The 27,902-nt window shown below is 37.9% G+C and overlaps 1 protein-coding gene across 9 annotated transcripts; it reads right to left on the bottom strand.

Annotated features, from left to right (window-relative positions):
* Positions 1–749: 749 nt before the first annotated feature.
* LOC114278094 (sulfate transporter 4.1, chloroplastic) lies at positions 750–27,902 on the bottom strand. Of its 9 annotated transcripts, XR_014337957.1 has the most exons (19): positions 27,442–27,902; positions 25,859–25,907; positions 25,185–25,386; positions 24,173–24,341; positions 22,159–22,224; positions 21,960–22,067; positions 16,296–16,403; positions 16,136–16,201; positions 9,827–9,887; positions 9,518–9,645; positions 9,177–9,218; positions 8,947–8,988; positions 8,615–8,731; positions 3,577–3,628; positions 2,606–2,744; positions 2,389–2,477; positions 1,884–2,044; positions 1,565–1,641; positions 750–1,303 (listed from the first exon to the last, which is right to left on the bottom strand). XR_014337957.1 is itself a non-coding variant. In XM_028220084.2 (18 exons), the coding sequence occupies exons 1-18, from the start codon at positions 27,769–27,771 to the stop codon at positions 986–988; spliced, it is 2,163 nt and encodes a 720-aa protein (XP_028075885.2). In that variant the 5' UTR covers positions 27,772–27,902; the 3' UTR covers positions 750–985. The 9 variants fall into 9 exon arrangements, 8 of the variants coding, with proteins under 8 accessions (XP_028075885.2, XP_028075888.2, XP_028075889.2 ...); XM_028220084.2 differs by lacking the exon at positions 1,884–2,044; XM_028220087.2 differs by lacking the exon at positions 1,884–2,044 and having other exon boundaries at positions 25,185–25,390; positions 27,442–27,879.

The following is a 27,902-nucleotide window of genomic DNA, read 5'->3' on the forward strand; positions in this document are numbered from 1 at the left end:
ATGTTACATATGTTTTATCTTATAAAATTTTAATATAAGAGACCTTAAACTAAAAAACCCTTGCCATTTACATATTATTTTCCTTCTTTAATTGGTGTAAATTGATAAAAAGTCCCCATACCAGCAATGGGAACTAACCTAGCCAGTACTCAAAAGGCTTAAATCAATATCGATATCAATCTCTCTCTTATAGTGATGTATGCTTGAAGGGATTAGAGTTCAATTTGGATTACACAAGGAGACATGTTAAAAACGAACAATGGTTCAGATTTTGCCCCCCAAACCCCCCAAACCAAAGTTTGTTTGGTTGAATTTACAAATCCAATCCAAAATTTTAAGCATTCATATAGAAGATTATTGAATTTCATCTTATGGGAGGGACAGATAGTCTCTCCAAATTATCTTCCTTCCACCATCCAACAGTATAAATAATTCACACCTTTTATCTCAATCTAACCCAAAAATCTCACTATATATATATATATATATCATGCAACAATTTCATATTACTAAAAAAAAAAAAAAAAACATGTAGAATTTTATGGAATTACTTATCTCCTCTATCCCCAAATCCAATCCCCCAAACAAACATGGTAATAATGATGAACATCAGTATCTTATAGCAAGGGAGAACAAACCAAACACTTCAATACAGCCTAACCAGCAATAGTTAGTTACTTGCAGTGCTCTTTCTTTAAAGCAAAGTAACATTTTCTGTATCCACCATCAACAACATAGATAAACTGTAGTTCTTCACACCAACACATTTAAATTGAATGGGCATGGCAGGGACTCAATTTCCCATTATAATACGTAGCCATGAAGTGCATGTTCACAAGGAGACAACTACTAAGATAAAATAAAATAAAACCACCCAGAAATGCTGGGAAAAAATGGATAAACAATATACACGCATTGGCGTGTGAAAATGTATGTATACATGCATATATATATAGCCCTACCTCACAAAACAATGGCACAAGTTTTAGGACTTCCGAGATAACAGGGGCTCCAGTTGAGGGTCTGCATCTTTGGAGATCCGAGAATGTCTTTCACCCGACTCCAAGTCAGCAGTTGGGAATTCCTCAGTTCTCTGTTTCGACAACCTCTGAAAGAAAGTGGATTTATCTTCAGATAATGGTTTTGGTGCCTTAGGTGAGACGTCTAAGCTCTGCACGTGCTGAAGGCAGACTTGAACAGCATCATGCACTCTCACAAAGAACCACTCTTTACCAATAAGTTCAACCACACCAGATCTTGTTAGCGCCAGCAAAACTTCTCTGTTTGGATTGGCAATGGCCATCTGCAATATAAACCAGGGTTACACAGACTAATACCGATTTATGTTCTTGAGGATTTTTTATTCTCTGCATCCAAAATACTGAGATAGAACAAAATACATTAAAAGGAAAAGAAAGAACAAGAAGGCCTTGAGAGATGTAACAGACCATAATAAATATGGAGCAATGATATTCACACTACACTTTAAACCTCTAACCTCTTACACTGAATATCATTACTTTTAAGTATTATAATCCATTCATCAGTAAGGGGGATTTTCAACCTGAATGTCCCTTGACTTGTATTCCTGGTGCAAGTCTTTCAAAGCTTGAACTGCACTCGAGTCTATATATGTAACAGCTGAAAATGCAGGCAAAAACTTACAAAATAAAATTAATGAAATAAAGCAGATTTCAAATATTAAAATACTCATAGCTCATCAGCATCATGTTCTGATCAAATTTAGCAGCAGAAAGGTGGAATGGAAAATAGCTACTCAAAACGACATTATGATGTTTCAGATAGAAGTGATTAATACACATCATTTTTTTTTTTTTTTTTTTTTTTTTGTTATGTAGGGTATCCCAGGCCAGCTTACGCACCAGACTAAGTCTCCACAACCCAAATAAGCCTTCTGAAATAGGACTTATGCCCTGCGGTCTGTGACCCCAATGTATGCATTGCTGGTTAGGGGATTCGAACTTGAGACCTGGGAGGGAGCAAATCTCCAGACCCCAGTCATCAACCCACTAGGCCAACCACCCTGTGAGACTTGTTTACTATATTATGGATATAAAACAATGGAACAACACCACCACCTTAAGACTACATATAGATTAGAAATTGAAGGGAGACAAATTAAAAAAGGTCTTGAACAATGGAAAAGACTTCAAGGAAATCTTAGAAAAAGTACAAGACAAAATAGAAACCACAAAGAGAATACAAACTTCACTGGGAAAGGAAAACAGAATAGTATGGCAATTGGTGTATAACATCTCTTGCAAAATATTTGATATGTGAAAATGAAAATACTGAATTCAGTATGGGGTCAAATAGAAAGGTACTTGCGGACACCACGAAGAAAACACAAAATGAAAGAAAACTTACGTGCCATCTCTATAATCACAAAATAAACTCTTTCAACTTCTGGTCCGCGATTTGTAGATTTATCAACCTCAAATTCAAATTCCCGTAGCCTGAGAAATGAACACCAGATAATTCAAAATTTCTCCCTTAATTTGGAAACTAGGTAGTGCCAAACAATTGAAAACTAGATTCATTTTTACACTGTACTAATAATTTTCACATAAAGGAATTGACTCACCTGTCTTTTATGTAACTTATATTGGCAAAATAAATTGGTGCATCAATTCGAACAACCACAATCCCATTGTAAGTATATGCTTCTGGATACTGTTGAACATTCCTATAAATAGTGGTGCCTGGAAGACGCCCCAATACAGCTGCAGTATTAAACAAATTCATGAATAAGGAGATAAAACTGCATCGTGAAGTATTTATCCAGGAAGCTGAATATGGATGCACATAAAATATACAACAGGGTGTGTGCTGCCAACTCCTTATTTTGCAATCCAAACACCAAAGCAGATTTTGCCATTTTGCCAACAAGGAACTTCTACCGAATCAACTGGTATGAAGAACAAACATGTGCAGAAGAAGCCAATAAAAAATATGGAATTTACGATGAGATGATGAACACAGGTTGTGTTGTGACCAGCCGTGACGGCAAGTATTATCCGCCCCAGCAAATGTGACACGGGTTCGAGTAACAGGAATCAGTCTCCACAAAAACATTTGGGTAAGGCTGCTTACCTACTAGCTCTCTCAAACCTTGTTGTGAGCGGGAGCCTTGTGCATCAGGTACAAGGGATGATAAAATGAGAAAGAGTCCACAAGTTTGCTTCAAGGGACAATTGCTAATGTAAAGGACTCGCCAAGGATGAAGAAGTTTCAATGTGGGGAAAAGAAACAAAAAAATCACGATTCTGGACAGAATGGAAAGGTAAAGTGAAATTTCTGCAGCTGATCCCGGTCCATTTGGATAAGGCTTTGAGATGATGATGAAGTTAATGAAGATGAATACATTGATGGTGACAATTAAGACAACAACGATGATAAAGATAAATGATTATCCAAAACAGACCAAGGAATCAAAAACACTGGATCAAACCAATTAACTTGCATAATACACTGAGATATTGGAATCCAGAAAAAGATTATGATTAACATGAGACATTCAGGCACATGCATATTATCATGATAGAATAAGCTTACCAACATGTGGATTTGCTGATTCATGGATGACGAAAGCAAGTGAAACACCAACCTACAAATTTAATTTTTGCAACACTTAATAAGCAAAGACTTATCCAGCATTCTAAAGATATTCAAGTGCTACCTACAAATGCAGAACACTACTTTTTATGCACAATCAGCAGCAAAGAGCAAAGGTCAATTTGTTTTGACAATTACTATAAAATTTGGAAGGACATATGAAAGGATGTAGTGAAGTTGCCACTAATGAAAACGAGACTCTTCATTATCCTTGACTATCACACAATGCATCAAAAGAAACAATTGAGAAGCTACAAAGATTCTTGGAAATCTAAACAGTAATACAAAGCGTTCAGCTCAACAGCCAAACAAAGTTAGAACAATAAGGTATAAGTTGTCCATACATTTGGATTGTGCAAACCAACACCTCCACAGACACTCAGGCATTAACTTACTAGAATTGCTCAGTTTTCCATGGATAAGAAACAACGGTAAAGATCGCAAATACCATTCTTCATAATTCAAACCTATAAAAAAATTTTAAATAAAATGAAGGGGAGAAAAAAAAAAAGGGAAAAGAGGGAGAGCAAACAGAATGCTTCTAACCCTTGCCAGTTTGAACTATAAAGTATGGGCCTCAACCAATAGTACCATAAATGGCTCAAGGATTATGGTGACCCATAACATAGATAGACAACTATCTTAATTAACCTATCATATCTTCAACTTTTATGCTTCAATTAGTATGGTCAGTTCAGCATGAATAACAATTTTCCATAATATTCACCCAAAAAAAAAAAACAATTTTCCATAATAAAAACACAACTGATCATTCTGTCACCAGATTTTTATTTTATTTATTTATTTATTTTTGCATCTCTAAATATTCAAAGGGGTGGCACACGGGTCTCTATCAAGAAATGAATGATGACAATCTTAACACAACAGGTTAGGTCGCATTCTCTCCACCAATAACGAGAGAGAGTTTGGGTCTCCTGACCTTACCTATCAATATATATTTAGTTATCTAAGGGAGGTTATCAATGGTTGGAAAAAGCAATTGGAAGATTGTGATTTTTTTAATCAAGGGAAGAAATTTAGGGGCAGTATAGAGGTGACAGGATAGGAGTCTATACAGGAGTGACCATAAAAGGATGAGAGACAAAGTTAAAGATAACCTGGTGTTGGCTTTAATAGCATGCCAACAGATGAGCACATGGATCACCAGTATCAATGAATTCTACAGTCTCTGGCAGTATGAAATCATGAATTTAACATCCATGATAATAGATTAACGGGTCCTTTCATAACCTACAATTTTCAATACCTCATCAACTTGGTGGGGGATTAAAAAGTTGATGTGAATTCAAGTAGAGATAAAGTACTACAACAAAACCTGGTTGAGCAACAATCAAAATCAAAGTACTGACTTCTTGTCATGAAATCACTTCAGGGCTATGTTACATAGACTCTACTAAATTTGTGAAGTACCCATGTCGGACACTTGACACTTGGACTGGGGTATGAGATATGTGTCCAACATGTCTAGTCATATATGCACCTACCAAATATGTTTAAATAGAAAAGTTCACAATGAACTACGCATGAAACTCCTATTCTATGCATGAAAAGCTGTGTGTTATTAAGAAGGAAAATATAAAATAAAATAAAATCATTTTACCCTAAATAAATGAAGGAAATTTTTAAAAAATGTAATTTACAACCCATCCTCATGTCCTTGGGCATGAGAATTAGATGAATCTAACACTTAAGACACATATTTACCTGCACCCGGCACCTGCACCAATGTACATAGCTTCTACGCCATAGTTAAATGCTCAACACGTGCTAAAATGCCAATGTCTCCTACAGTGCAAGTGCAAGGTGCAACATAAACTCGAGCTTGAGTGAAGTTAGGGTACATGAATGATAGGCAATTAGGCATGCCGGATGGATATAAAGATACTTAAAAAGAAAATATATATATATATATATATATGGAACATTGATTAATCCTAAACATAGTTCATTCCATTCATTAATTAAAATCCTAAAATTCCTATTGATTTTCAGCTTTAAGCAACCATAAAAACCCACAGAAAATTTTCTTTACAGTGCTCACAGCCTGTCCCTAATCATCCTACATCAGTTTGGTATTAGAGTTCTAGGTTTTGCCATGATTGTGAGAACACTGTTCTCCATTTTCCATTTTCCTTTTCCCTTTAGGATTAGGAATTAGTGTTAGTGTTCTATATCTAATAGAACACTATATCAGTGATGTATTATTTGTTTAGGATTACGATTTAATATTCTATATAAATGAGTGACGTATGTATTTTTTGTTCAATTAAATCTAATATACAGTTTTGTTTAGAAATCTTACATGGTATCAGAGCTAGGTTTGAAACCCTAGCTGCTTCGCTTGTCGCTATCATAGTTCGCTGGTCAAAGGGTCATCGATCTTGAACCCGCCTTGGTTCTTCTGGTTTGTGATCAGCCCTAAGTGGTGACATTCTGGTTTGTCTAGGTCATCACCATCAGCCCTCTCTGGTTCGACTGGTTTGTCACCATCGGAGTCGCGACTTGTCTCTCTACAGACTCACGAAGGTTCGAAACCCTAGCTCTCTCTGGTTCGTCTCGCGAAGGCCTCTCTCTTCCTTGCGATCTCTGTCTGATTCGATTCGCAGCCATCTAATTCGGCTCTCTGGTTCGTCCGCCTCTCTCTTCCTCACGATTTGTGTCTAATTCGTTTCTCAGCCTCAGCCTCTCTCTCTGTGTCTTCAACTTAGCTATTTCTATTTAAAACCCTATTTCAGGATTATTGCACTAAAGCCCCATATTCGTCTGTTTATTACAAATTTTGTTTTATTACAATGTCGGATACTAAAATCCAAGCCATCAAATGTAAACTCACTGGTGGCAATTATGCCTATTGGGCCAGTGTCATGAAAAATTTTCTTCTTGGTCAAAAAAAATAAGGCTATGTTTCTGGTTCTGTTCCTCGTCCATCGGATCCGAAGGCGGAAGGGTATCTGTCTTCCTGTGACACTTGGGATTGTGATAATGCCCAAGTTCTAACCTGGTTTCATAATTCTGTGGATGACCGTATTGGAATGATGTTTTCCAAGTACAGTACTGCCAAGGAAGTGTGGGATTATTTACTCGGTGTTTATCAGCAGTCCAACTTTGTCAAGCGGTATGAGTTGGAAACAACTATTCAGAGTGCTCGTCAGCGGGATCAGACTATTCAGGACTTTTATATTGAGATGACAGGTGTTTGGGATTAGTTGGCTCTTATGGAACCACCTAGTCTCAAGATACTAGACGCTTATATTGAGTTTCAAGAGCAGGGTCGTTTAGTCTAGTTCTTAACAGCTCTTTCCCCTCAGTATGAGGCTATTCGAGGTGGCATTCTTCACCGATCTCCTCTTCCCTCTGTGGATGCTATTGTTCATGAACTCCTTTCTAAGGAAACCCGTCTTAAGACGGCCAGTCAGACTTCGCCTCCTTCTATGTTCTTGGCCCCTACCAAGCCGCCCTTGTTATCGATCCCACCTCCTCATCAGCTTTAGGCCACTGCGAAACCCAAGAAAGGACCATTAGAGCCAGATGAGTGTGCTTTCTGCCATCAGAGGGGTCATTGGAAGCACAATTGTCCCAAAAAGGGACGTTAGCCAGCTCTGTCTTCTCAGACACAGTTCCGCGGTCCTACTTCGAGTACTTTCCGACCTCCTGCTGCTTACACTGCATCTACTCCGGCTCCTGATGCTGACTTGGCATCCCTGAGTGCTCAGGTTACACAATTTCAGCATATCCTGTCCACCTCTCAGTCATCCCCATCCGCCTCCGCTCTTACCTCTCTTCATTCAGGTTTGCTTGGGTCCTCTTCAGGTATCCCTTCTTCTGTCTGAATTTTTGATTCTGGTGCCTCTCATCATATGACTCCTCATATTTCCTTACTTCAAAATTGTATTCCCCCATCCATTCCTATTACTATTAATACTGTTAATGGATCTGGTAAAGGTTTTAAAAAACATCCACAACCGTTACGTGACGCCGTTACGTAACGGTTGTGGTGGTTACTACCACCCGTTACGACTGCTTTTGCAGTGTGATTGAGATTCACAGGTGTGTCGGCCGTAACAGCTGCCGTAGCGGTCGTAACGGCGCCGTAACGGCTTGTTACACACCGTTACGTAACGGTTCCGAACTGCTTCTTTCGAAAAAATACACACAAAAAAAAAAGAGCTGAAAATGGCGAAAGAGGAATAGAGAGAAGATAGAAGATAAAAAGAGAAGATGAAGGAGCAAGAGATAGAGAGAGAGAAGAAGAAAGATGAACATGTTATTGATTTGTTGAAACTGTAAGACCTATGCTATTCTATTCAACTGCTATCACTCAACCATTTTGTTTGTGTGTGTCCATCTATATATTGTTTAATAATAATAATAATAATAAGTGTGGTCATTATCTATTTGGCTTGGTTAAAATATGTATATATATATTTAGACTCTTATTTATTCTCCTACTTTTGTCACTTCTTCAAGCCCTAACGAGCCTAGGACTTTTTTGGGTCCTAGGCTCACCTTTAACAACAATGTTCTAGGAAGTATGCACCTAAGGGTATCATCATCCACCTTAAGGTTCTATGTGCATTAGCAAAGCCAAAAGGGAAAACTTTCATGCCTCATGGTTAAGAAGTAAGAACTAAACGTTGGCTACATAGTGCAGTCAAATCGCAAGAACTACATATTGAGTTTTTGCTTACTTTTATAAGAGATGCACTATGAACTACTCTCTAAGTTTACTATGAAATTTAAAAAAACATTCAAGAATCCCCTAAAATGATGTCAAAGGATATCGGATTAACAATGAAAGTTGATAAATTTTGCAATTTCTGTAAGCCTAGAAATATTTATAGCTAAGAAAGATTTAGCTGTTAGGGTGTGCAAAGTTGACACTAGTATGTCCTAATATCCCACAAAACTTGTAACATGTCACAAAGATATGTATATATATATATATATTAATGCTCACCCCAACAACGACACCGATCTCTATACCAAAGAACAAAGTTGTTGCGCTTGTAATGGTCCAAAGAAGAAAATCTTTCTTGTCTACATGCCATAAAAAGATAGCCTCTTCATAATCCACCTGAAAAATAACAATCACAAAAAGTTATAGTTGCAATCTAAACAAAGTAATCAGTACAATGCATCCTCGTATATCTATGCACTTAAATTACACTAAAACACCTGACACAACAATAATTAATATAGGATCCCCATTCTTCTACCATGAACTTTTTTGTGGTTGACCATGCATGTTAAAATTCCGTCATTGACAAGGAATAGAGGGATATTTCTTACTTGGTTTTGCATGTCTGAGGAATCTGGGCATAAGTAGACCTCCTTAAACATTGCAGGATGGCCAAAGTCAAAGGAAGCTAATAATTTATTTTGAGATCAATGTCAAATGCTAAACCAATATATTCTACTTGAAAAGTAAACCACAGACAACAAGCAAATTGGACAGTACAACAACCATGTGGACCTAAACAAGATTATGGACTTCAAAGTCTAAAATCTTATAAACTCACCAGTCCAATTACAGCAGAAATCACAATGGCAGCCAGAGCACACTGTGGAGATGATAGAGACCACAAGATACATTATGAGCAAACTCGAAGACATATCTCTTGATAAGTGGAACAATAAAGCAGGTAAAACAAAAAGAAAAACAAATTAAACAATAGGTGAAAAGGTTCTCAAACAACTAAAGTTTCTGATGGGCACCACAAAAATCAGTGGAAAATTAATATTATGAGCAAAACTTGGTTTTGGAAATAAGAATCCACAAGATAATTGGACATGGTTATCTGGGCTACTAATGAAGTTCCTCCTAAAGAAACACATCAATGAATCAACATGGAAACCAAACCTGTGGTATGGACTCAAATAATGTAGTCAGGAATAAAAGTGCACAACCCATTATGATTCCCATTACAATTCCAGATAATCCAGTTTTTGCTCCACTTTCATGATTGACGGCCGACCTAGAAAAGGAACCTACACAACACATTCAAAACAGAAGAATTGTCTCCTAAAAGTTAGAAGTATGTCCCATTAATAGAGTGGTTCAAAGATGCATAAGAGTCATAAAATATGAAGTGTATCATTTTTATTTCCATCTCTGCTCTGAGATTTACTATAAACCCCCTATGCAGCTTATGACCCCAAAAAAACTCACCTGTTGTGGGGTATGCAGAAAAGAATGAACCAAAGACATTGGCCACACCAAGACCAAACAACTGCAACAAAAAAACAACTGAAACAGTCAGAACTGCTTTCCCATTCTTTGTTCAAATAAAAGAAACAGCATTTTTGGTTTGAAGATCCAAACAACTACACAGAAGCACCAATTTCTTGCTATTTCTGGTTCTTGATTCTTTGTTTCCAAATTGTGTAGTAAGATAAATGCATCAAAGCCCTAACTCTCACAAATGTGGACCCCATAAGATGAGAGAGGGCTATCTATACCACCCCCATAATGTCTGTGGATTTATCATTAGCGATATTCATATTGCATTATTGGAGTATCATCATTATTGCAACTACAGTTTTCTAGCATTCTTCTGCTTCACTAGAGAATATACTTCATCTCTCCAAACTGAAGTGTGGGAAATAGTAGATCTTCCACTTCATGATACCAACGGAAGCATTCTATGATATTAAGGTAATGGATTCTCCAAAGCTACATAATCAACTCAATAAAAATCGTCCGTATGAAAGCTACTTTTTTCCAAACAAAAATCTATTTAATGAAGTACCAAATGCACCTATTTGAAAGGGATAACAAGATTGCATACACTCTTCTTTCCTTTTTTTTTTTTTTTTTCCCTCTTTGTGCTAAGCCTGTAATCATTAAAGACATCTTTGAATCAATTAAAGACACTTCATAATATATGGTTCCACTGATAGACCTTACATTGAAATTTTTTTCATAAACTATTGAAGTTACTAAATTATGGGAAGCTACAGCCTCGGAAGCAATGTGCTTTCATCAAATGGAAAAATGAAACATGGACCAAATATAAAGCATACTAATTAATGTTTAGGTTCCATGTGAACCTTTTGTTTTAGCATTGATGATGCAACCTATGATGTTGATTAATAGCTTAAGCTTTTGGGAAAATTGGTAACTTAACATGTTATCAAAGTTTAGGTTGAAAAAGGTCTTGGATTCAATGTGAGAATATATTGTGTCTATTCTAAATTAGGCACGTGGCTGTACATCTTAGAGGCATGATTGTATTTTCCTATTAGAGGTGTGATTGTATTTTCCTTTTTGGTTTAGGAGTTAGGGCTATATAATCTAAGGTCTGATTGTAATCAAAACCCTAACTGCTTGATTCACCAACTCTTTCTTTGGTTTCTGAATCACGAATTGATTGAGCTTATTCTCTCTCTTGATTCGTGACTATTCTAGTGGAATTTCTGGTTCGCCGTCTGTAGCTTGCATCTCCTTCTCTGATTCGGACCTCGATTGTTATCAACCCCAGAGAGAACGAGTCGCGGTTGTGTAACTCATCCTCTCTAGTTTTGGTTCTGGTTAGTGAGTTGCATCTAGCTCATCTTGTTGCATCCCTGGTTCTCTCCTGCTTCGATTTGCATGATCGAAGAGTTGTCTGCCCTTATTCCTCTCGATCGGCTTCGACTTTGACCCTTTACTCTGTGTCGGCTGCTCCAGAGTCGACTTCGACTCTTGTCTCTCTCTGCGTGTGGTTCGAAGTCGCCCATTGTGACATCTCTCATAGTCATGACCTGGTTCTAACATTTGGTTGACCCAGTTCTCTTTTATTCTTGTTTGGACTAAATAAGTTCCTTATTATTATAGTTTGACCCCTCAGATTGTGATTATTACACTTGAACCCCTAGTTTGGCTATTTTGTTTTATTGCACTTGAAGCCCTCAGTTTTCTGGTTACTATGATGCCTCTGGTTTCTGATGAGTGTGCATTTTGTCATCAGAGAGGTCATTGGAAGTATCATTGTCCCAGGAAGGGATGCATGTCTGCTTCGCTTGTGTCTGCCTCGTCTTCACAACAGTTTCCAATCAAGTTCTGCGCTCCTCCTCAGTGTACCGTTTGGCCTCCTGCCGATTCTACTACATCTGCTCCGGCTCCTGATAATGACTTGGCTTCTTTGACTGCTCAGATTAGTGAGCTTCACCATAAACTGATTAGTCAGCATCAGCATATATTGTCTACCTCCCAGCCTTCTCCGCCTGCCTCCATTGTTTCCTCTCTCTATTCAGGTTTGCTTAGATCTTCTTTAAGTATTTCTTCGTCTGTCTGGATTTTGACTCTAATGCCTCTTATCTTATGACTCTCCATCTCTCCTTACTTCAAAATTGTACTCATCCTCCCTTTCCTATTACTATCAATACTGCTAATGGGTCTGGTATGTCTGTTATATCTATTGGGTCTGACCTACCGTCTGTATGTTTGTTGTCTCTATTCTATCTGTCATTTATGTTCCTCAATTATCTGTCAGTTTGTTATCTATCAGTCAGCTTGATGTCTCTGATTTTGATGTTATCTTTTCTTCTATTTGTTTTGTGCAGAATCGGATGTCTAAGCAGTAGATTGGGACCAACAGTAGAGTTGGAGACCTCTGTGTGGTGGAGAGCTTGCAGCTGCCTATGGCAACCTCTCTGACTGCCTTTCCTATTTTCAATTAGATCCTCTGTCTAGTCCTTTCTACTTGTGGCATTCTAGATTAGGGCATCTGTCTGCTGATCACTTACGGTCTTTAGCTCAGTCTAGTATATTGGGTAAAGTTTCTCCTAGTGAACTTACTGAATGTCGGGGGCGTAAACTTGCCAAAATGACAACCTTACCTTTTCATAAAAGTACTTCTATATCTGATACACTATTTTCTTTAGTTCATACTGACATTTAGGGACCTTCTCCTGTTCTCACCAAAGGGGGTTCTGCATACTATGTGTCATTTGTTGATGATTACACCCATTACGCTTGGGTTTATCTTATAACTCATAAGTCTAACTTCTACCAAATATACAGTACTTTCCAGTCTACGGTCACTACACAGTTTGGGTCTAGTATTAAATTGTTGCGGTTTGACTAGGGCGGAGAATACTTTAAAACTAAATTATGTGAATATTTGGCCAAATTGGGTACCATTCACCAAACTTCTTGTACTGATATACTTGCTCAAAATAGTCGAACTAAGCGTAAACACCGTCATCTCCTCGAGACAGCTACGTCTCTCCTCTCTGCCTCCGTTCTGGATGTTGCTTTTCTTCTCAACCGTATACCTTCTTTTTGGTCGGTCTCCTTACGAGGCTATGTTTTCTTAACTTCCTAATTACTCCATACTTTATGTGTTTAGGTCTGCTTGTTTTGTCTATCTGCCCCATACAGATAGGACCAAACTTAGTGCCCAATTTGTCCTATGTGTCTTTTTGGGTTATAATCTCACTCAGAAAGGTTATCGCTGTTATGACCCTGTTTCCCGTCGCTTTTATGTCTCCTACCATGTTACCTTTCTCGAACGTCTACCTTACTTTCAGCTTCCTCCTCTTACCACCCCAATTTCTAAAGAGGATTTAGTTCATATTGATCCAGTTCCTTCTGAGGTTTCATCTAATGAGAACATCTCCACAGTCCCTCTTGAGCTTGTTCCATCTTCTCCTCTTGTTTCACCTCTAGCTGCTTTTCCTCCTTCGGCTTCTTCTCCTCCTCCAGTGTTAGTTTATTCTCGTCTCAAGGCTCCTCCTCCACCAGTTGTCTCTGCCCCTGCTGTTGATCCTCCTACTTCTGACGACTCAGATCTTGCTACACACCGATCTTCTACTCGAGCATGTCATCCTCCAAACAAGTTGGGTTGGTCTAATACATGTTTTTCTGCTTCCTATTGTACTTTTTTGTCTGCTATTCACTCTTTTTCCGAACCTTAGTCTTACAAGGAGGCCTGTCAGAATCCTTATTAGGTTCAAGCAATAGAGGATGAGTTGTCTGCTCTACAAAAAACTAGTACTTGGGACTTGGTTCCCTTGCCTGCTAATAAGAATCTGGTTGGTTGCAAATGGGTCTATAAAGTCAAGACTCATTTTGATGGTTCTCTTAAGTGCTACAAAACTCGTTTGGTTGCCAAAGATTTCTCTCAAGAGTATGGTATTGATTATGAGGAGACATTTGTTGATGTTGCCAAGATGACTACTATCCGTACTTTGATCTCTGTCATTGCTGTTCGTTCTTGGCCTCATTATCAGATGAATGTTAAGAATGCTTTTCTTAATGGTCATATCACTGAGGAGGTTTACAAGTGTCCTCCCCCTGGCCTTCACCATTCTTCTGGCCAGGTTTGTCGTCTTCGGCGTGCTCTGTATGGTCTGAAGCAGTATTCTCGTGCTTGGTATGATCGCTTTCAGACTGTTGTTATCGAGCTTAGGTTTCATCTTTCTGCTTCCGACTCTACTTTATTTTTGAGACATATCTCGGCCGGTTTTGTTGCTCTCTTACTATATGTAGATGATATGATCATCATTGGCTTTGACTCTTCTAGTATCTCTGAGGCCAAAGCAGCATCTCTTCCGCACCTTCGAAATGAAGGATCTGGGTCCATTACGGTATTTTCTTGGCATCGAGGTTGCTTCTTCTCCAAAAAGGTGTTTTCTGTCTCAGGCTAAGTATGCCAATGAAGTCATTCACCGTGCTGGTCTTACTGATACTAAGGTTTCTAATACACCTATGGAGCTTAATGTGAATCTTAACTCTACTGATGGTGTCCCTCTGGATGATCGCTTTGGGGGTGTTTGGCAAAGGCTATTTTTGACTTTTTGGACTAAAATCTACAAAATAACAAAATAGGCTAAAATAGCCAATAAAACAAAATGTCACATCAAACCGATAATCATTCACTTTTTCTTTCATAAACATCACATCCAACTATAAAAAAAATCCAACTATCTTGCCAAACACAAAAATTTTAGCCTACTAAAATAGTCAAAAACTAAAATAACCTACTAAAATAACAACTTCCCAAGCACCCACTTTATATCGCGAGCTTGTGGGTTGTTTAGTTTATCTGATTGTCACTTGCCCTGATCTTGCTTATGTTGTTCATGTGGTTAGTCAATTCGTTTCTACTCCTCACTCTACCCAGTGAGCTGCTTTGGTTCGCATTCTTCGCTAACTCAGGGGTACCATCTTTCAGGGCTTACTATTGTCCTCTACTTCCTTTTTGGACTTGGTAGCCTATGCTGACTCCGATTGAGCTGGTGATGTTACTGATCATAAGTCTACGTTTGGTTTCTGTATGTTTCTTGGTGATTTCTTGATCTCTTGGAAAAGTTAAAAACAATCAGTCGTTGCTTGCTCTATTGTCGAAGCTGAGTATCATCCTATGGCTCATGCCACTACTGAGATTGTTTGGTTTCGTTGTCTCCTGTCTGATTTGGGTGTCTGTCTGATTTGGGTGTCTCTTAGTCTTCTCCGACCTCTCTCTATTGTGACAACCGCAGTGCTGTTTAGATTGTCCACAATACTGTCTTTCATAAACGGACGAAACACATTGAGATTGATTGTCATTTTGTTTGCCAACATCTGCAGTCTCGCTCTCTCTCGCTTCCTTCGGCTTTGTAACTTGCAGATTTCTTCATCAAGACTCACACTACCGCTCGGCTTCAGTTTCTTCTTAGCAAACTCTCAGTGTTTTCTGCTAAAACATTTTGAGTTTGAGCGGGGGTGTGAGAATATATTGTGTATATTCTAAATTAGACATGTGGTTATACATATTAGAGGCGTGATTGTATTTTCCTATTAGAGGCGTGATTGTATTTTCCTTTTTGGTTTAAGAGTTAGGGCTATATAATGTAAGGTCTGATTGTAATCAAATTCCCCATTGTTTGCTTCTCCTTCTATGTGGTTCTCAGTTTGTTTATTCACGTGCAAGATAGGGTTGCACATGAGGGAGGGTGTTAAATAGCTTCATATACATTGTTGGCCCATTTCCTAATAGTTTAAGCTTTTGGGACAATTGGTAACTTAACATATACAAATCCAATAACATAACTTACAAGAAAATGCCGGCACCATTTGAAGATTATGAACTTCAGACTCCACTTTGTATTAGAGCAACCACACAGGAATAGCTAAATGGTCTAGTTGTGAGGCGGAACACATGACTGGGACTCCATTTAAATTACTTTATGTTGGTACAAATGACCAAACAAAGATCTCAAAAACACCATGCATAATTTCAGACAACTTTTTGTCCACAATTTAATGGTGACGATGAGTACATGTTAAGAACTCTTTACGCAATAGTTGTGCCAGACACATTCAGCACCATTTTGCCGAAGTTGAAGTTGACAGATTTGGTATGGTTAAAAATGGCTTAAATAAAAGCAAAAGATAATATTATGATATTGTTTGATGACAAGTTCATTTTGACAGAAGTTTTCATTACATGCAGTAATGGAGAAGGATTTGTAAAATTTAAACATCTGCATTTCCAGGTCTTACAAAGCATACCTCTTGATTTGAATCCAACTCATATCCATTCTTCGCTGCCAATGCTTTGGCAATCCCCACAGACTCCTAGAGTTGAAGAATAATGAAGTTGAATTAATAATGATAAGTTCGAATATAAAAACAAATAGTAGTTGCATGATTTACATATTTTTTTTCTTACCAATATCGCTACACTCGTGATGAGAATCGCAGTCGGGATCAAAGACGTCACATATCCAAATTCTTTAGGAATAGAAAATTTTGGGAGGCCTTGAGGTATATCTCCTACCTAAAACACAAGTCCAATATCTTCACAAGCTCTAGTCACAATTAACTTATATTAAAAATCATTTTCCACTGAAAAAGAAAAAGAATAAGAGTACATTTTTAAATCAATAATGTAGGCAAAATAAATAACTAACTGTAGGTACATGGGTTCACCAACCACGTGGCTTGACCCTCGTCACCATCATATCAACTTCCCAATGCCACTGTTGGAGAGTACGGGTGTAATTGGTTCCGTTGGGGTGAGACGTAAAATTTCAACCAAACCGACCGTATTGGTTAACACTGAAACTGACCGATAAAATTAAATAACTGAAATATATATATATATATATATATGTATTGGACCAGTTCAGTCAAGTTCGGTTTAGTCAGTTTGGGAATTATGGACAAGAAAAAGGAAACCTAGATAATAATGACTAATAAGCCAACATAAAAAAGGGGAAAATTAACTTTCAGATCAATCAGAGAGAAGCTGAATTGTTTTGGTAGAACAAGATGGAGAGAGGCTAAGAGCTCAGAGACTGATTTGAGAATTTGGGACTCTAGGTGGGTGCTAACTCCAAGATGTAGCAAGCAATCAGTACACGAATTCACACTGGAGTCGTATCCACTTATGTGCTTGTTCATCGGTGTCGCCAAATTTGATAAATTACACAAAGAGCTGCTCAAAGTTCTCCATATGAACAAAAAATATTTCATATCCCATACAGATACATATGGAATTAAACAAACAAAAAACAGCTATCAGGACTATTAACATACTAGAACCCTGATTGATCATCATCAGGTTTCTTGGAAGAAAAGTAATGCGAAGGAGAATTGATGAGAGCAGCAACTATGGCTCCTGGAAGCAACAGTGCTGAATAGCTTTGCCACCAATGGCTCTCCCCTCATAAACACCATTGATGATTGAACCGCTATACTGAGTGCATCACTCTCAGAGAATAAGGGCAAGAAAGAAAGTAAAAGACCTTTTTTGGCTAATTGCGATCAATACCTCCTTTTCTTCTCTAAATTACCATTCACAAACATGATTTCTAAACTTCTCTTTTCTTCTTCTCTCTTCTCTCTCTCTTCTTCTCACTCTTTACTTCTCTCTTAATGTGGCCATAAATAGAAGGCATGGACCCACATCACATTTACACATCTTTTTTTCTCTCTATTCATGCAAGCATAAGACAAAATATGGTTCCCACCATCCACTTACTCCATCTTCTCATACAATTATTCTATTGTTCACACAATTCAAATACAAAAGATGTATGACCCAGGCATCATGATGGAAAAGCATGTCATATAGTTATATGTATATAATAATATCTATCTGATCAATTTCATCTACTTCCGCTTTAGAATTTTGTAAATTGCAGATTCACAGTAAAACCAACAATTTTTTCTTCAAACTGCACTGACCAAGAGCTATGAAAAAACCAATAAAAACAAAGAAACGACTCAGACGGTTTTTCTCTGTTCATTTGGTTTGGTGGCTTTACTTGCACCCCTATTGGAGATCTTGATATGTATTATTAGGCTGCTTTTCTAATAGCTTAAGCTTTGGGGACTAGTGGTGATCTAGCATGGTATTAGAGCTCAGGTTAGAAGAGGTCTAGGTTCAAGTCTCTTCACTTGTATTTATTTTCCCATGTGCATTTTGTTTCTCTACAAGTTTGGACGTTTGCATTTCCACATGCAAAACGGGGTTGCACGTACGAGGCAGGTGTTGGAGACTGATATGCATTGGGCCCCTTTCCTAACAACTTATGTTTTTGGGACTGGGCCCCTTTCCTAACAGCTTAAGTTTTTGGGACTGCTAGTGATCTAACAACCACGTGTCATCCTAATAAGGTGACACCTGAATCAATCATAAATAGCCAAGTGTGCTAGTGCTAGCCTTGAGCCAACGCACTCGGCTATGGCCCCCCACAAGTGCTATCGCACTCACTCTATGACCAAGTATGGTCATCTCCATAGAACACTCAAGCTTGGTCTTCCCAGTTCGACCAAGTAGTTCTCTAACGAAGCAATCTTTACCCTAAAATCTACAAGCAAAGTTTTCCAAGAACCTCAAGAAGGCACCTAGACACTTATGTGCTAACCTAGGCCTTGGCACCACAGTCATCAGACACCCAAGCAATCCAAAAAGATCATTAGGTTCTTGTGGCTTAAAGGTTAGAGTTTAAGAATTTGTTAAGGAGGCTCGTCTCATTGTCCTTCAAGAGACCTACACCGTGACATGTATTACGGACTCTCATATAGACCGATGCCCGACATGATTACTGATACGGTTGTCAGCCAAAAGTGGCGGCCAACTCATCTGGTTTGAACCTCCTAAAAGGCATTCCCTTCCAATATAATAAGACCATCAGACCTCTGGAGAACCAGCTATCTCTTGCTGGATCAACGCTTCTACGGTGACTCAACACCATATCAAAAACCACTGCAACTTCCATAGGGTTCCACAGCCTGCTCACTAACCTACCTCCCACAACAACAATAACAGATTGGAAATAGGTAGAAAGATCTACATGTTCAACATTTGCTCGTATTTTTCCAATTTTATAGGACACAGGCTTGACCAAGATCCTATGATGCAAGGAACTCTTGTAACTCACAGATAGTAAGTTATCTGCGTAGTGTACGCAAGCTTGGGGACAAGAAGGCTGTGGTTGTCCTAAAGAGCCTTAAGGGTGACGTTAGGAGGTGATGTTCAACACATCTTCAAGGGTTGATGAGAGCCCAAGGCTTGGGATGGGGCAATTTGTACCCGTATGTTCCCTTGTGTGTGCGTTACACACAAGCTATACTTGAAAGCGATAGTAGCTCCATACTCCATACAAACCTGCCAATGGATCTAACTTGTGGCACTATTTTAACTCTGCTTTCCTTTCAAATTTTACTTTTCAAAAAAAAAAATTGAACTTGTGTTTTCGTTGTTGATATAAAGAATGCAAGGAGCAATATTTCATCCTAAGGAAGGAGAAGGGTACAAGGTTAACTAAGCACCAAACAATAAAATGCATATTTGATTGGCACCACAAAGACGGAAATTTTAAAAGAAAAGAGTGTAACAACTAGAAAACCTAAAAATGTCACTTGATCCCCAGTAACTATTGTTTAAAGGTATTGAAACGGTTAGGTCATTGTGAGAATATATTGTGTTTATTCTATATTTGGCATGATTATGGTCATACATATTATAAGCGTGATTGTGTATAGGCATGATTGAGGCGTGGTTGAGGCGGATTGTGTTTTCCTTTTTTGGTTTAGGAGTTAGGGCTATATAATCTAGGGTCTTTTGTAATCAAATACATAATTGAATATACAAGTTTATTCAGAAACTTACATGGTACCAAAGCTAGTTCAAAACCCTAGTGCTGTCGTCGTTGATCTGGTTCGAAACCCTAGTGCTGCCGTCGTCGTCGTCTTCATCTGTGACGCGACCTTATCTGGCTTCTAGGCCATCGAAATAGTGGTTCATCTGGTTCCTAGATCAATTTCTGGTTCTCCTTGCCTCTGTGTGCTTCGATCGTTGTTCTTGTGTGTGAGTTATCTTCCTCGACTTCTCTCGACTTCAACCTCTCTCCCTCTGAGTTCTCTGGGTCAGCGATCTATTTGGTTCGTCGGGTCCTCTATTCGAGTCGACTCATCAACAGCCTCAAGTCGACTTCTGATTCGCCATTTTGCTTCAGGTTGTGAGGTCTCTCTCCCTTCAGGTGTTCTAATTTATTACACATAAACCCCTCAGTTTGGTCATTATTATGTCTCTTGCTATTGATGAGTGTACCTTTTGCCATCAGAGAGGCCTTTAGAAGTATCATTGTCCCAAGAAGGGACGTTTAGCTACCTCGTCCCTTCAACAGTCTCAGAATCAGTTTCGTGCTCCTCTCACCGTTTATACTGCATCTGCTCAGTCTTTTGTTCCTGACTTGGCTTCCTTGAGTGCCCAAATTGGTTAGCTTCAGTATGTTCTGTCTACCTCTTAGCCCTCCCCATCTGTTTCTGTTGTTTCCTTTCTTCATTCAGGTTTGATTCTTCTTCAACTATCTCTTCGTTTGTCTGGATTTTTAACTCTGGTGCCTCCCATCATAAGACTCCCTATCTCTTCTTACTTCAAAATTGTACTCCCCCTCCCTTTCCTATTACTGTTAATGCTACAAATGAGTCTGGTATATCTGTTATATCTGTTAGGTCTGTCTTACCATTTGCTATATTTGTTGTCTCTATTTCCATCTGTCCTTTATGTTCCTTAGTTATCTGTCAGTTTATTATCTATCAATCAACTTGATGCCTCTGATTTTGATGTTATCTTTTCTTCATCTATCTATTATGTGCAGGATCGGATGTCCAAGTGGCAGATTGGGACCAACAGTAGCATTGGAGACCTTTGTGTAGTGGAGAGCTTGCATCTGCCTATGGCAACCTTTCTGACTGCCTTTTCCTCTTTTCAATTAGATCCTCTGTCTAGTCCTTTCTACTTGTGGCATTCTAGATTCGGACATTTGTCTGCTGATCGCTTACGGTCTTTAGCTCAGTCTAGTATATTGGGTAAAGTTTCCCCTAGTGAACTTACTGAATGTCAAGAGTGTAAACTTGCCAAAATGACAGCCTTACCTTTTCATAAAAGTATTTCTATATCTAATACACTATTTTCTTTAGTTCATACTGACGTTTAGGGCCCTTCTCCTGTTCTCACCAAAGGAGATTCTGCATATTATGTGTCATTTGTTGATGACTACACCCGTTATACTTCAGTTTATCTTATAACTCATAAATCCGATTTCTATCAGATATATCATACCTTTCAATCTATGCTTACTGCTCAGTTTGGGTCTACAATACGGTCTGACTTGGGTAGAGAATATTTTAAAAATGAGTTTTGTGAGTATTTAGCCAATTTGGATACTATTCACCAAACTTCATGTACACATACACCTGCCTAAAATGGTCAAGCCAAGCGTAAACACCACCATCTCCTTAAAATAGCTAGGTCTCTTCTTCTCTCTGCCTCAGTTCCGGCTCCATTTTAGGGGGAGGCAATTCTTACTGCTGCTTTTCTTCTCAACCGCATGCCTACTCCCTTTCTTTCTGGTCAGTCTCCTTATGAGACCTCATGATATAGTCTCTGACTTTCCATTGTGCTTTCACACTCAACGGATATCATCCCATACTGTCAAATATAAGCTGTACAGCTGTGTGTATGAACATTATGCCACAACAAAAGCACTGACAAAGTACTGTCTTCAATATGGTGGGATAGCACAGTAGGATTCACTGCAGTCGAGAGGAGAAAATATCAAAAGAAACAACTGATTCACTTCAGTTTCGGTTGAAATTCCAAGTAGAAGGGATCACAAGGTTATATCTTTGGGAAAAAATAGATACCTTCTAGATGACAGCAAGTGAAAACAAAAAGGTAAATAAATAAATAAGAAAGATGCTAACTTTATATTATTACTTCTAAGCCTAAGGTTATAATGAAATGATCTCGTGGCTATATTGTTAAGATTCAATCAATTCCAGTAGAGTTTAGAATAACCTCAATTCATGTTATTCTCACCAAAGAAATTGAAGATGGATGAAATATTTTCACAAAGGTTGTACCCAAAACAACTGCTGTAAGGGGACCACCTGCCCGTAGAAACCGCAAGTACTTCCTTGATTTTCCCTATACAAGAAACCATCCAAATGATTAGCCAATCTAGAATGCTACAGGTAAACACAAGAACTGCACAAGACAACCAATTATAAGCTCATACCAAGTGCTTCATAACCAGAAGAATGGCTAGTATGATTGATCCCATTACAAAAGGGGGCCATGAGAACTACAAAAGGAAATCACCATTTGTGTTGAGAACAGTTTGAATCAGTAAAACTCTAAGGCAAAGCAAGTTGAACAGAAACTTAAATCAACAAAAAAAAAAAAGGTGAGTCCTTCATCCTGATATTACCAAAGTAAATGACAAGGTAAACATTAATTTTAGATGGTTAAACATAAAATAGCTGTTAAATTACATACAAAGGGGCATTAAATTAAGAAACAATTATTCACTACCAATTGCTATATAGATTGCCACTGATTGAGATATCAAACTTACAAAACAAATACAGCAATATCAGACCACTGGTTATTTATCAAGTGTGTCAGTAGAAGCATCAACCCCGCTGCCTTGTCAAAAAAGGGAGTGTCAAAAACACTACAGCCAAATGTAATAGCCACATAAGATAGTTTACCAAGGACCCAAAACACTCCTCTTTTTATATTTTTCCTACTTTTTTTCTACGGTTCTAATGCATTGATCACTTGCTATTCATGAACCATTTTCAACCAACATAAATGAATTCAAAAGGTTATCCAGATTATAAGAAATTTGAGCTCAATTAGAACTCTTGGTTATTATAATTAACTTAAAGAAGTTTTGTATAACCAAACCAAACCAAACCAAGTCTTACGTCCCATCAAATGGGGTTGGCTACATGAATCATTTTTCTCCATTCGACTCTATCCAAAGTCATATCATCAGTCAAATTAAGGAGATTCATATCTCTATTTACTACACTAGCCCAGGTCAATCTAGATCCGCCGCCCCTTTCCCTAATGCTTCTATCTACCATCGCTGTATCGCATCTCTTCACAACTGCCTCTGTTGGTCTCCGTTGTATATGACCAAACCATCTCAATCTATTCTCCTTCAACTTATCTTCTATCGGTACTACTCCTACCCATTCTTGAATATACTCATTCCTAACCCTGTCTTTTTTAATCTTGCCACACATCCACCTTAACATCTTCGTCTCAACAACAATCATTTTATCTACATGTTTCTTAATTTCCTAACATTTCATCCCAGGTCTAATAGCCGTTCTATAGAACTTCCTTTTTAGTCTAGTGGGTACTCGTTTATCGCACAATACCCCAGACGCACTCCTCTACTTAAGACACCTGCCTTAATTTTATGGACCACATCTTCTCCAATCTCCCCAGCCGTTGTGATAATCGATCCTTAATAATGAAAATGTTCACTCTTAGATAGTGCTCAGTCCTCAATCTTCACTTCTCTTCTCCTTCCATTGTTACTGTTACTAAAATTGTACTCCACGTACTCTGTCTCAAAGAAATGTAGCTCATGACTAATCAATTGTATGGTGATAGGTCTTGTCTCTAATTGACTACATTTTTGTTATAATTATAATCACATGTATAATCAAAAGAAAAATAGAAGCAAACCAACATAAATTTCACCACATACAAAACATGATACATGTATCATATGAATACCACTTCAAATTGTTGTATGGGGAACATTGGAATTAACATTTATTCCTTGATGTTTACAAAATTTTTGTTATCCCCAAATAGATACATCATAGTTTCACCCAGTTCCCATGTGCACTAACAAATATTCTTGTCTCGTATCATTTGGGTGACCAACCACTACAGCTATTTGAAAGTATGAAAAACACCATAACATCGTGATGGAGATCAGCACATGTGTTCGACACTCTGACAATGATCTAGGAATGTCTTAGAAGTGGATGGGATTCTAACTATTAGGATTACGAGATACATTTCAGTTTATATACATTAATATTACAACTTTCTTTAAACTACTAATCAACATGTGATTAAATGTTATGCTTAAGTAACAAATCCTTGAACTACCATCTTATAAATGGACTAAAGGGTGTATTAAAATGTAGTTCTATGAGAAAATACAGACATTAGGATAGATTACCCTTCAAAGGATCTATCACTTGGCATGCAAAGGATACCTTGTCTGCTCCAGATATTATACTCTTGATCAGTGGAATAATTTCACTACTTCGTACTATATCATATCCCAAAAAATATTTTGCTTGAGACAAGGCAATCACAATGGCTGAAGCGGTTGTGAAGCCAGATATCACGGAGTGGCTGATGAAACGAATAAGCCACCCAAGCCTACAGACAGAGAAATAAGCATTCAATAATTCATTACAAATCCATCCAAAAAATTAGAGAGGTGAGTTGTAAAGGTCAAAAAATATAATAAACCCCAAGGGGTTGGCCGAGCAGTAAAGACTTGAGGATAAAATCCAATGTCTTGAGTTCGAATCCCTCCAAGGGGCCACGACAGGTTTGCCCAATCGTTTAACTTCAAGGCCTTGGGATTAGTCTGAGGTGCATGTATGGCTTAGACACCCAGTTATCAAAAAAAGAAAAGAAAATAACAATAATAATAATAGCAACAACAATGGTGATAATGATGGCAACAACAACAAAAAAGGGAAACCAATCATCATGTGTACTATTCCCACTATCAAATGCTTAAGCACTCAAAACAAAAGTTGCCGAGCTAAAGATAAAATTGAATTATTAGATTCAATTTACTATTTAACAATTCTGTGACCAGTACAGACTAAAATTTACAATACTACCATCTTAATTTATTTTACATCCTTATGAATATGGATGTCTCAGAAACTTTAACGTACTAAAATAACTGTTTCTAACACCAATATCCACAAGCCGGCTTACAAGATTCAGTTGGTTTTATAAACTTTTCTTATGTTTCTGGAGAAGATTGAACTTGACATGTACAAGAGGAAACATATGCACAAAGAGATACACAAACATTATTTCCTAAAAATTATGAAGTGGTGTAAGTGCAAGAGAAAGTATAGTTGTGTAGTCTGCAAAACCCACTTTGCATCTTTGAGTTTCTATGGAACAACTGAAACAAAAATAGATATCAAAACAGAAATGAAAACAAAAACGAAAGCAAACCAGAAAAGGAAGAAGTACCTCAAGAGCCCCATTATGCATTCTAAAACCCCAACCATCAGAGCCAATAATATTGCAAGTTCTGTGTACAACTCATCAGATGAATCAACTATGTTGCCTAAGACATTAGAGACCAGGAGGGAAACCAATGCTACTGGACCAATTGCAAGCTGGCGAGATGACCCAAAGATGGCATAGACAAATATAGGGATAAAACCAGAATCTGACTTGCAAAGCCAAAACAAGAATGCCGCAGTTACATAAGCCGTTATGATACATAAGGAAAGATTTGCAAATTACAACCCAATTACCAAAGTAAAATCAGCCAACTAAAGCATTTATCATGTAGCTGCACTGTGACATTGAAAAATGCCACAATGTCATCGCAATTGAGTTCTGATCACTAGTATTAGATAAAAAACATATACCGGAAAATATTTAAACTTCAAATGTCCAGTCTCAAGTTCATGCACTTCAAAAATTTCGAAGATATCAAAATACAGAATTTGCTCTATCTATGCATAAATTTCGGATTAAAAAGGAGGAAAAAACTAATTTCATGCAGAAATCAATTGAAAGTAAATCTTATCAAAATTGAAGAACAGAATTTAGTTGAAATAAGTTGTAACAATATTTCTGCAATAAATATAATCGATACAAATTGGATAACATGATAATTCTATTTAAAAACTTACAAAGTCCATAGATCGGATGCAGCCCAGCTAACTTTGCATAAGACATTGACTGGTGACACAAACATTAAACAAACAATTAAACACACTGAATTAACAATATCGAAATGCAATCTTGTAAATCACCTTTAAACCCACTCCAACCCCATCCCCATAAGAGGACAAACACTGACTAAGATATTTTACCCAATCCAAAAATTGTAGCCTGCTATTTGAATGGTCTACATGCATGAAACCGGTAAGGTCTGTGAGGATGTAAGGAAAAACCAGCAAGTAAAATTGGTAAGCAAAGCATTTTTATCATCAACCATTTAAGTACTTGAACAAATCAGAATTTTGTATACTAGAGTTCCTGTAAACTCTCATTAAGGGGTCCAGAACAGTACAGAAGTACTAACCAAGACTTGGGTGTAAACAAGCACTATTTCACTAGCCAACACTTTTAGTTAATTGACAACCTATCTAATCTTCAATATTAAACAGCTTAGCCCTCCAATACAATGTTTGCATTATTTCTAGTCCTCAACAAACTAAATGATATATATATATATATGTAAGTAAACAATAAATAAGGTACTACCCATATCTTGAATAGATAAGCAACCACATTCAACCAATTATCATCAGCTGATAAAAACAAAATACGATCCAATTTCCCACTGAATTTTGTTGATCTTACGGAGGGCATAGTGCAAACCCACTTAAGAGCATCTCCAATCCTTCATCAAATTTAAATTTGATGAAAAAATTGATCAAACTTATATCAAATCAAGTTTTCAACAAAAATTTCATCGAAGGAGGGATAAAAATCAAATCTTTCCTCATATTTCCAACAACCCTTTTTTCACTTAAATTTGATAAAATTGTTAAAATATGAAAGATTGGAGATCAAATTTTTTCATCTGAATTGGTTAAAGGAGAATTTCGGAATAGGTTAAATATTTTAGAAAAGATTTGATCAAAAAATTGATTCTCACCATAGGGGTGAGTTATATCAAATCAAGCATTTGATATAAATTGTTGAACAAATATGATCAAAAAAAAGAAGGTGAAGGCTTGGGGATCCTCTAACAAAACTAAAAAAAACTACACCTATCCAACATGTAAGGCTATTGATTCAACCAAAGCATATTAAAGTGCAAAAGCACTATAACTGGAAAAACAAATCACTAGAACTGGAAAAAGCAAATCAACAGAACTGGAAAAACAAAAACAAAAACAAAAATCAAATCAATTCGGTTACAAACTAATACTAGAAAACTAATGAATTTAAGCTCTTTGGGAAATCAAAATAACAAATAGTTTAAGGGGAGCACGGCAAACGTACGAACAGTGCAAAACCACGCTCTGAGAATTGAAAGCAAACAAAGATAAAAACTTTAAAACTAGGTTTGCTCATCACTGCGACACGAGTAAGACAGGTGTGGAAAAAATCAAAAACGAGCCAAACCCAACAAAAACAAAAACAAAAACACAAAATTCAAATACAAATTTTGTTATTATATGTATATACACGCATACATACACATGAAACGATTGCTATGGACAATTTGGATGAGAGAGAGAGAGAGAGAGAGAGAGAGAACCTGGGGGACGAGCATGATGCCGACGGTTATACCGGCCATGAGATCGAGCTGTAAATAGTCGCGCCATTTGTAGGTTCGAATCCAACGGTAACAAGGGATGAAGAGCTCGATCCACTCCTCGAATGTCATGCGCTTCAGCTTCGATCGCCATCTCGATAAAGACGAAGAGGAAGAGGAAGAGGAGGAGGTGGAGGTGGTGGCGGTGGGGTGCTCCAAGGGGATGACCCTCACCGGACGCCCAGTCGTCGGCATGGATGTCTGATCGGCGGCGGCGGCGGAGGAGGCGAGGTCGCTCAAGCTGGAGGAAGCGTATGTTATCTCCATGCGCATACCCGGCGCATTGGATCATATGCTTGGGAAGGGGAGAGCAGAGCTGACTGGGCTTCTGCAAGCGCGGTTCTCCTGCACCGCCAGGTGTTCGGGGACCCCAATTGCTCTGCTGCGAAAGTCCGCACTGGCCC

Source organism: Camellia sinensis, chromosome 8 (genome assembly GCF_055761805.1).
Source record: "Camellia sinensis isolate YWXY chromosome 8, ASM5576180v1, whole genome shotgun sequence".
NCBI classification, from domain to species: Eukaryota; Viridiplantae; Streptophyta; class Magnoliopsida; order Ericales; family Theaceae; genus Camellia; species Camellia sinensis.

What these genes read in the sequence shown, in the direction of transcription:
- LOC114278094 (XM_028220084.2), bottom strand. Translation starts at nt 27,771, where the DNA reads ATGCGCATGGAGATAACATACGCTTCCTCCAGCTTGAGCGACCTCGCC. An exon ending in AGATCGGTGTCGTTGTTGGG is followed by an intron (nt 3,629 to 8,614) that starts GTGAGCATTAAT and finishes TTAAATTTGTAG; the next exon opens with GTTGGTGTTTCACTTGCTTT. An exon ending in ATAAGTTACATAAAAGACAG is followed by an intron (nt 2,478 to 2,605) that starts GTGAGTCAATTC and finishes TTCATTTCTCAG; the next exon opens with GCTACGGGAATTTGAATTTG.